This window comes from Capsicum annuum, chromosome 1 (genome assembly GCF_002878395.1).
Source record: "Capsicum annuum cultivar UCD-10X-F1 chromosome 1, UCD10Xv1.1, whole genome shotgun sequence".
NCBI classification, from domain to species: Eukaryota; Viridiplantae; Streptophyta; class Magnoliopsida; order Solanales; family Solanaceae; genus Capsicum; species Capsicum annuum.
Window position 1 is genome coordinate 94,899,638 of NC_061111.1, and position 10,661 is coordinate 94,910,298.

The following is a 10,661-nucleotide window of genomic DNA, read 5'->3' on the forward strand; positions in this document are numbered from 1 at the left end:
TCAAAGGCTCTTGAATTCAAGTACAAGTCAAGATCAAGTTCGTTAATTCTGGAAATCAAGATTCAAGATCAAGACCACGAGATTCAAGAATAAGCACAAAAGCCCTTGAAATCAAGTATAAGTCGACATCAAATAGTCATATAAATTTTATTCAAATTAAATTTGAAATATATTAGTCCAAATAAATGTGATAGATTAATATGATTGGATTTATTATTTAAATTCAAGTAAATATGGATTTAACTAAAATTCAATTTCTGTTGGGCTAATTCATTAATTTGAGCTACAAATGATTATGTCCACTTTAATCAGTCAAAGATGTCATCATATTCTAGAGGCCCAAGAACAAACCCAAAGGCCATTGAATTTAAGTACAAGTCAAGATCAAGTACATTAAATATGCAAATTAAGATTCAAAATCAAGTCCACGAGATTCAAGAACAAGCCCAAAAGTCATTGAATTCAAGTATAAGTCAAGATCAAATAGTCATATAAATTTTTATTCAAATTAAATTTGAAATATATTAGTCCAAATAAATGTGAGGAATTAATATGAGTGGATTAATTATTGAAATTCAAATAAATATGAATTTAGCTAAAGTCCAATTTCTGTTGGGCTAATCCATTAATTTGGGCTACAAATGATTAAGCCCACTTTAATAAGCCCAAGATGTCATCATATTCTAGAGGCCTAATTTGGCGCTACATGTCAAATGACGTGGCATGCCAAGTCAAGTGAAAAAAGCCAATAAAATCATGCCACATATCAAAATCATGCCACATATCAAAATAATGCAACAGGCCTAGTGAAATCAAAAACTCATAAAATGCGTCATGTCACTTAAATCTGATTGGTCAGAAGAAATCCACCTTCACCGTGACTCTTTCTTTCATATAACTATAAATAGGGATCTCATAATTCAGAAAAAGGACTAATAATTTTAGCAAGAAGCAAGAGAGAGCTCGTGGATCAAATGCTGCAGGTTTCTCTACAAATTCATGCATTCAAGATCTCAGTTCAACAAGATTGAAGATCAAGACCACAAGATCCAAGAACAAGCTCAAAGGTCCTTGAATTCAAGTACAAGTCAAGATCAAGTTCATTGAATTCGAGAATCAAGATTCAAGATCAAGACCACGAGATTCAAGAACAAGCCCAAAAGTCCTTGAATTCAAGTATAAGTCAAGATCAAATAGTCATATAAATTTTATTCAAATTAAATTTGAAATATATTAGTTCAAATAAATGTGATGGATTATTATGATTGGATTATTATTTAAATCCAAATAAATATGGATTCAACTAAAATTCAATTTTTGTTGGGCTAATCCATTAATTTGGGCTACAAATGATTAAACTCACTTTAATAAGTCCAAGATATCATCATATTTTAGAGGCCCAATTTGGTGCCACATGTCAAATGACGTAGTATGCCAAGTCAAGTGAAGAAGCTCATAGAATCATGCCACATATCAAAATGATGCAGCAAACTTAGTGAAATAAAAAATTCATAAAATGTGTTATGTCACTTAAATCTGATTGGCCAAAAGAAATCTACCTTCACCATGACTCTTTCCTTCATACAACTATAAATAGGAGTCTCATAATTCAAAAAAAGGACCAATAATTCTAGCAAGAAGTAAGAGAGAGATAATGGATCAAATGCCACATATTTCTTTACAAATTCAAGCATTCAAGATCAGTCCATCAAGATTCAAGATCATAAGATTCAAGAACAAGCTCAAAGGTCCTTGAATTCAAGTATAAGTTAAGATCAAGTTCATTAAATCCGCAAATCAAGATTCAAGATTAAGACCACGAGACTCAGGAACAAGCCCAAAAGCCCTTGAATTCAAATATAAGTCAAGATCAAATCTATCAAGTTCAAATTCAAGATCAAGCTCAAAACCCTTGAATTTATGTTTAAAAAAGGCGAATCCAAGGATCATAGAGATTGTAACGCTCACACTTTGAAATTAATAAAACGATTGTTGCAATATTTTTCTTATCTCACTTAATTATTCTCTAGGTCTCGAATTTTATTGTCCAACAGGAAGGTTTTGTTTTTTGAACAATTTTTCTTTATCTAAATTTTAAATTAAACATAACAGATGTGATTGTTTGTAAAAAGATTAACTTTTCAGAAATAGTCTCCTTTTCAAATTCTATAAATACAAAAACTCCTAAAAGACGTATTCAATTTGCATGTGTATTTTAGGCTTTATTGTATTCTAGTAGAGAATTAGTTGCAGTTCTTGAAAAAATATACATGCAATAACTCTTAAAAGATAGTGATTTTTTAGCCTTGAAGCCTCAATTTCTATATTACTCTTTTATTATTTCTAACAATTTTACTGGTAGTGTAAGTTACTAAAATAAGAAAGGATTTGTGGAATTAAACCTGAGTTGTTTGGAAAAGTTTTCAATTTTGTTTTAAAGTTTTAGGATTGAAATTCTTCCATCGTTTCAAAAACTCTTCTCACTTTTAAAAAAGATTTGTTTTGTCCAAACATACGCGGCCACACAAGTAATAAAGAATTGTGAGTCTAAACATCATATCCACGGTGACTTATGAGATTGATAAGTCCAATTTGAATTCTTATTTCGATTATTTGAGAAACAAATAATTGTTGAGATTTTGTACTAAAATTATGTAAGAAAATCTGTCTTTTTAAACACTGTTTAGGTGCTTCCTTCAGCAATCAGCAATATCGAGTTAGCGCACTTGCATCTGGACCAAAACTTAGCTCCAACTATTCACGCTAAAATGACCATATCTCTCTCACACAAACTTGAAATGTAACGATCCTTTTTGCCATGGTTTTGAAGTTTTGGTATAGATCTAAAGGTTCAATCCAAACACCATTTGAAGCTCATTTGCTTCAGGCGGTACAATTAAAGTTCAACAATGTCGAACCAAACTCCAAATGAACACCCGAAACTGATCCTAGACCCTCTAGGCACAAACCAATAGTGCAAATTGACCATAAAACATATTCCAAACCTATTAAAATTTTCAAATCATCATATTGTCTTGATAGAATATTGACCGTAGTCAACTCTAAAGTTGAAGAAAACTAAAATTCCATTCAAAAATTTAAAAACACACAACGGATGCCTTAGACCCATCCAAAAATTCAAAAGCACACACGGATGCCTTAGGACCCATGCCAAACCTCTAACTATGCCACAAGTCACCCTCTGAATCTAGTGGAGTTGCCAGAACTCGAAAGCAACCTCGTTAACCACAAATGTTGACTTTGGTCAAACTTCTCAAATTTCCAACTTTAAAAATTAGAAATTGCAACCAATCTTTATCCAATCACCTCGTGAATCGTGCCACCCATTTTCGATGCCATACCTATATAATGAAACTACGAAAAGGTTCAAACTGGAGAAACAGGTCCAAAACAAAACGACCATGTGAATCATTACAAGTATAATCTAGGTTGACCTCATTTTGAACCAAATGACTCCTTACCACACGTTTTTAGTTCGTATGCTCTACGTGAATGTTCTGACGTTCATATTTATCTTCCTAGATAATTGAAACAATCACAAGTAACAAAATCTATTGGCATAACTTTATACAAAAACATTTATATAGTATATTCAACAGTAGAGTAAAATAAATTTAGCCAACTGAAATGAAAACAGGCGTTTCTACAAGATATATGTTACAAAACTAGTCTTAACCAGATGTTAAAATGGTTAGTAAGTGCACATACATACATGCCAAGATCAGAAGAATGTACTATACAGATTGGTAAAATTGTTGGTTCTCAAAATGACATCAGATGTTGCTACTATATCCACAATACAACTTACGAAACAATGCAGCATCTAGGCTTAAAAACGAGGTCCATTGCTTGAACCTTTCATAACAGGAACCAGTATCCGCACATGACAATATTAAACCCGATCCATTGGTGCAGGCACAGACGAAGAGTCCGTTGACGCAGGGACAGATGGTGTAGCTGATGCCATGGCAAACTGTACACCTGTTGGCTGCCCAGATTGTACCACAAATGCAAATTGTGCAGTTGCTAATGCTGCTGCCTCCTGCTTCACCAAACCATGAACACAATAGACAAGCTTTACATTCAATAATATTATAACTAAAGACATGTGTGAGCGTTTATACATGTATTTAGGGGTGACAAAACTAGCCCATGAAATCATGACCTCTAACCCGTTTAAGTTTGGGCGAGTAATTGGCCCGCCTATTTATTAGCTCAGTCCATTTCAGCCTGCATAAAAATTGGGCTGATGTGTCGCTCAAAATTGACTTAAAACAGTCAAAATATTTTCAGAAAGACCTTTTTTTTGTTTGATATATTATAAATAGCCATTAACATAGAAAAAATAATAATTTTATTAGGTACTTAAAAGATAGTAAAAACCAAACAAAGAAATTAAAATGTAACAAGAATTGAGCAGGTTGGGTTATTACTCGCTTTTAGCCCATTTGACACCCCTACATGTATTCGGGTGCTTCAGGTAGAAAATGTTGAGGAAAATATTTCAAACAGCAGAACTAATACCGACCTCTCTTTGCCTGCGCTGCTGCAAAATGCTGATTGCCCAGACCATGATGTAGCAAGGTAAAAGAAAGCCAATTAACCGAAGCAAGAAAAGCTGCAAACCGTACATTGATTGGAGATATAATTTAGACAGCAGTAATAAGAAATCTTTTGCGAGAAACAGATGGAAGTAAATAGCACATAGTAGATATCCAAATTACCGAGAAGAAAGCAGATGGATCTTCATCGTCTCCGTCTGCATCTGTTACAGGTAATGCATGGCGCAAGAGCAGAAAAGCCATTAACTGCCATAAATTGTATGTGGATCATCAGTATTAAGCCTAAATCTAGTATATATACATTGTATGTGTGTGTGTGTAGACATCACTCCAACCACAAAATAAGGACATATGGCATACATTTCATGATATCATCCATATCATGAAAATTTAAGAAACTATTTCTGCTCATATTTTCTTCGCAAGCCACTACCTTCCACCAGTACATTTGTTGGGTAACTCTATCACCGAGGCCCGGACGGATGGAAGAAGTCACCTATTCCTCCGTTCCTAAATACTTGTCATGTTTTATTTTGCAGACCCCTTGAGAAAAACATTAACTAGAGAATAATTTGACTAAATTACCCTTATTTATTACTCCTCTCTATATAATACTTCTCTCTTTTGCACCATATTAATATCTCTCCATATTTATGACTAAGAGTAAAGGTGAAAACAAACAACTAATTATGTCTTGATTTTCTAAAATGACAAGTATTATGGATCATCTATTTTTAGTAAAGATGACAAGTATTTAGGAACATAGGGAGTAGTACATTTGCCAGCGTTGGGAATTGAACATGAGACCTAATTGTTCTCAACCTACTTCATCACTAGACCACACCCTTGGGTGCAAGATCATTTTTTTTTCTTTTTGACTGGAAGTGACTAATAGCCTATTTGACCAAACTTATAAAATTAGCTTATTTTGATAAGTGTTTTTTTCATAAGTGCTTTTGGTGAGAAACAGTTTGTGTTTGACTAATAAATTTAAGAGAACACTTTTGAACAACAATTAGTATTTGGCCAAGCTTTTAAAAGTGCTTTTAAGTGTGTTTTTCTCAAAGGTGTTTCTTTAAAATGTGCTTTTGGAGAGAAGCTACTTTTTTTAGCTTATGAAAACTGCTTCTGTTACTCCATAGCAGCACTTATTTTCTCCCAAAAGTTTGATCAAAACACCTCAACTTCTTAAAATAAGCACTTTTGACGAAAAATAAGCTTGGCCAAATGGGCTATAAGAGGCATTTAGCCATTCCTATCAAGGTGAATTAAGCGTGAATGAGGCAATGATACAAATGCAATGGTGGAGACATAGAATTCTAGCTTTTTCTTCTGTGACAAATAGCAGTAATGCTTACTATTAGAGCAGCAGAACGGCAGAATGCAACACCACTTGCATTTGTAGCATTATAATCATCATATTCAGTTTCCAAAAGTTGGCGTTCGGCCTCTCTAATTGCCAAAAGGCGAGGATCGTGTAAATCGAGAGGTGTGCCAGCAATTTGCCATCCTCCCCTGCACAACAGTGACAACCGTGAAGCAACCCAAATAGCTAATGAATTGCAAAGAAATGCTGAATCTTCATGACCAACATGCTTGAATGATATTTGGGAAAAAGAACATGTCGTAACAATGTAACACAATCAACCGGAAACATTTTGTCAAAGACAGCAAATTTTGGGACTTTAAGTGCCACTAAAATCAACACCCAAGAAAACCAAAAATGATGCCTTTCTCTATAAATACAAATACGCGCACACACACACACTACACACACCACACACATGCATGCACACAGACATGCATACAGAGAAAATAACGTTGAGTACAAATAACCATTATATCAGCAGAGGAATAGGAATTTTTATGTGAAAAAAAGAAAAGCAAAAGCAGGTCAAATCATGTTCATAAGCCATCCTAAATATGTGGACGCAGATTTAAGTGTCTAATTCAGATTTAATTTCTACATTCTTATAAAATTCTAATTCTCTGTTTCCACACACTAGCATATTCATCCTTAGCATCCCCCTCCTCCTTAACGGCCTGATGACTATCATTGGTATCACATATAACATATTTTTCTCTTTGTGTTGTTCTCTAAACAATAACTACATTGTTTTGATCATCATATTTTCTGTTCAGTGTTGCCCTTTTCAAGATACCATCTATGATTCTCCAAAACTAACCTAATTAAGAATAAGGCTCCATTTTTTTATTAAGATTCAAACACCTGAATATGAATGAGCATATGAATGATTAATATGTTGTCTCTAGATTTGAAAACTGAATAATGAAGATTGTTTGTTTTTCGACATCTGAATGTACAAAATTTATTTATTTGTATCTATAATAAAAAATATAATTTCAAATAAAAAATTAATTATATATTAAAAAATATTTAATTTAATGTAACGAAATTATTATTTGATTGAAAAAAGAACATTTATGTTTGTTAGTGATAGTGGAGATGGTTTGTACTGTTGGTGGTGGTAATGATTGATGTTAGTGACTAGTAATGTTGGTCGTGATAGTTGTGATGGTAGAGATGGTTGGTATTGTAATGACTATTATGACGGTGACGATTGGTAGCGGTGATGGCGGTTTTGATGTGAAGTTGGTTGATGTTAGTTATTGGAGGTGTTTATTGAGATGGATGAAAAATGAACGCATGATGTTTGATGATGTGTTGGTGGTAGTTGGAGACGTTAGCTGTGATCGTGTAGATGGTTGTTAGTAGAGATAGATTGTAGTGATGGTGGTTGTTGTAGTGGTGGTAGAGATGGCGATACTGGTGACAATGACGGTGGTAGTGGCCAAAGAATGTGTGGAGGTTGATTATGTGTTAGTGGTAGTTAGTGGTGGTGCTAGTTGTGATAGATGAGTTGGTCGGTAGTAGGGATTGGTCGGTAGTGGTTGATGCTGGTGGTGGTGTTGGAATTAGTGTTAGCACTGCCGGTGGATATAATTAGAATAATGGAGGTGGTAGGTTTTGTAGCGGTTGGCAATAGTGATTGGTAACGATATTGATTGTCAATGGTGGCTATAATGGTGGAAGTGGTTGGTGGTGGTGGTGGTGGTTGACAATGGTGGTGGCAGAGGTGGTTAGTGGTGGTGTCTGATGATTGTGGATAGAGTGGTGGTGAATATTATTTAATACAAAAATACCTCTTAATGATGTTAAGACTTCGTTCCAGATTTGAATGATCAAGACCTATTCAGACCTATTAAGAGCTAAAATTTTAATAAAAAATAAATGCACTTAATGGTCTGAAGTCTGAACCATTCAGATTCAGACCTCCCTTAAGTGCAAACAAATGAGGCCAATGTTGGTTGGTCGGTATCGTCTTTAAGTGAATGCCTCAACACCTTGGTGCCTCGGTGAAGCACACCTATCCTAGCAGAGAGTTCAGTCAGGTGTTGTGTCTCATTACAAGGCTTAACCACTATTCAAGAATGCCTTCAATAATGCTACTGAAAAGCTACAAGAAAAAGGAAAATTTTAAGACATAACTAGCAAGGGAAACATACACTGAGAACTTTAAACTCACCCAATATCTATAATAGTCTCCTCCTGCCGAGCTCGAGAAGGGGCAGTGTAACCAGGCTGGTATGGCTGCATGTTGAGAATGAAAGGGAACTTATTATATAAATAAAGTGGAGGGCCAATATAAAATGCTAATATTCAAAAGCATCAAGCCTAGTCCCATGTTTTCCAAAATCCATAATCAACTATGAATCCCAAAGAGGTTTACAAGATAGGATCGAAGAGCTACAAGTGAGTATCTCTAAAGATAAACAGATAGCTAAAACATTGTCTAACAGACCTAAGTGTTGATTCTAGTCACAATAAAGCAATTCTACTAAATCTTGTCCATTAATGCATATGTAATGCATTATAATCATTACAAGTGATATTTGAGACAAATGAAATATTTCCAAATCTAAAAGTCTAGTGCCATACTGAGGTAATTTGCCAAGAAACATCCTCATTGACATGTATGCTCATCAGCTCACAAAAATGAAACATATATAAATTGACTACCATGATTATCATAACTGACGAAATGCACGGACTACTTAGCATTAAAACATTATCTTGCACTTTCTTGCTTAAAGATGCTAGTTTCCATTTTTGACATATGATGAAAACTTGCTTATTCAATAGAAAAGTCTTCTTACCAATCTCATAATATACCAAGATACATTGTAAAACAACATACCTGATGGCAAATCTCACAAGTAATGTCACCCTTCTCGTTGCACCAATGTTGAACACATTTTCGATGTGCATACTGCAGGTCAATTGTTTCCACTAAAACCATCAGCACTTGGATAAACAATTCCAACTTAAGGGGAAACAGCAACAGAAAATTGAAGAAAGAAAATAAGGCAAACAGGATGTAGAGCATGACCTCTTGAAATACAACAATAACAAATCACATAATTTATCAGTATAATTAACAGAAAACCGTGACACAAAGAGATGTGCAACTATATATAGAGACAATATTTGGTAGGCGTCAATAAGACATTCAGACTATCAGCATCCCTATACTATACTTTGGATGCTGATTGTTACGAAGAAAACAACAGCAGGTCATATGGATAGCGCCAAGTGTCCAAGCAATTTTGAAGGAATATATAATTAAGTAGTGTCATAAAATCAAGTTGCTGCCACGTGACTAGGAGGTCACGGGTTCAAGCCTTGGAAACAACCTCTAGCAGAAATACAAGGTAAGGCTGCGTAAAATACACCCTTATAGTTGGGCCCTTCCCCGGACACCGCGCATAGCGGTAGCTTTAGTGCACTGGGCTGTCCTTTTTTTTTAGTGTCATAAAATCAAGGAATTTCCCAGGTGAGTAAAGGAATGTGATGATGACACTGCCAGATATCATGATATGAGGCAAGGTTCATGTCTTGGTTCAATAAATGTTGATGACGACAACCTAAGGGAACAAATCTTGCTTAAGGGACTTCAGATAATCTCCTAAGAAAGGATTACATCACCAACAAGGCGACATGGAGGCATAAACAAACAACATTAAGGATGGAGAAAACCACCATCATGCAGAGAATAATCATTTTCCCTGATAGCACACAAAGGAATACAGAGGGCTATCAATTGATTGTTGATATGGCCAGGACAAAGATCTAATTCTGACAAAAATTGAAGCTGATTTCTAAGGCAAAAATTTTATGCAAGTCAGGATATGGTCATATTAGGGGAAATATCTCAACTAACTTTGAACGGTCAAAGAGATTTCCAGTGAACGTCAGAGGGATTATCTCTTCCTGTACAATAAGCATCAGAGCCAAAATTTGTGCAGCATTCGACAAGGGAAAGGTCAAATTCTCTGACAACACACAATACATGGTACAAAACTTCCTCGGTTATCTACGATATATATTACAAGAGGACAAAAATCGTATCCTTTTCCAAAGCAAAAACAACATTTAACTTGCAGTTATCTCAAGTGTCTATAATTAAGACGAATACAGGCTCAGATACGAATTAATACAAATTGAAAACATAAATATTTCGATTTTAGAGGAAATGTGGAACTCCGACTATGTTAGCTTTGAAGCTATAAAGGAGGAGAGTAGTGGCCAAGTTTTGAAGGCCAGCAAAGTCTAATAATAATGAATCTCTTAAATACTAGATGACCAAAATGGATCCGAGGATGATCATATAACTGACACTAACTAGTATGGGATTGAGGCATAGTTGATTGATTTAGATTAGATACGAACAATAAGGAAAAAGGATTTATACGCTTACGGAACCCCTAAAATATAAGATGTGTATGCGCTAAATTGTCCCACGCTAGTTGTGGGATGTCGAATAGGTGTCAAGGACCCCAGGTCTTAGGAAATATTTGACCCTAGAAGGAGAACATGGAGGTGGGGTATTACGGAAGACGATTAGCGGGTAGTTGAGCATTTTCTCCGTTCCTTCGGATAAGAGCAGGGTATTAGTCCTAAGAATCCAGTATTATTATTTGGCGAAATGATCTCGTGGACCCTTGTACTTGTCCGAGTTTGTAAAGTGAACGTGTCTACTTAGCCTTTTGTCATCT

General features: G+C 35.0%; 1 protein-coding gene across 1 annotated transcript; it reads right to left on the bottom strand.

The window, feature by feature from the left end:
- Positions 1-3,563: 3,563 nt before the first annotated feature.
- LOC107877712 lies at positions 3,564-8,875 on the bottom strand (the record flags this gene model as incomplete). The annotated part of the gene is given in 6 exon segments (XM_047406471.1): positions 3,564-4,063; positions 4,550-4,639; positions 4,746-4,829; positions 5,942-6,098; positions 8,132-8,196; positions 8,804-8,875. Coding segments are annotated over 6 exon segments (618 nt in total), but the record flags the coding sequence as incomplete, so codon positions are not given.
- Between the last annotated feature and the right edge of the window lie 1,786 nt (positions 8,876-10,661).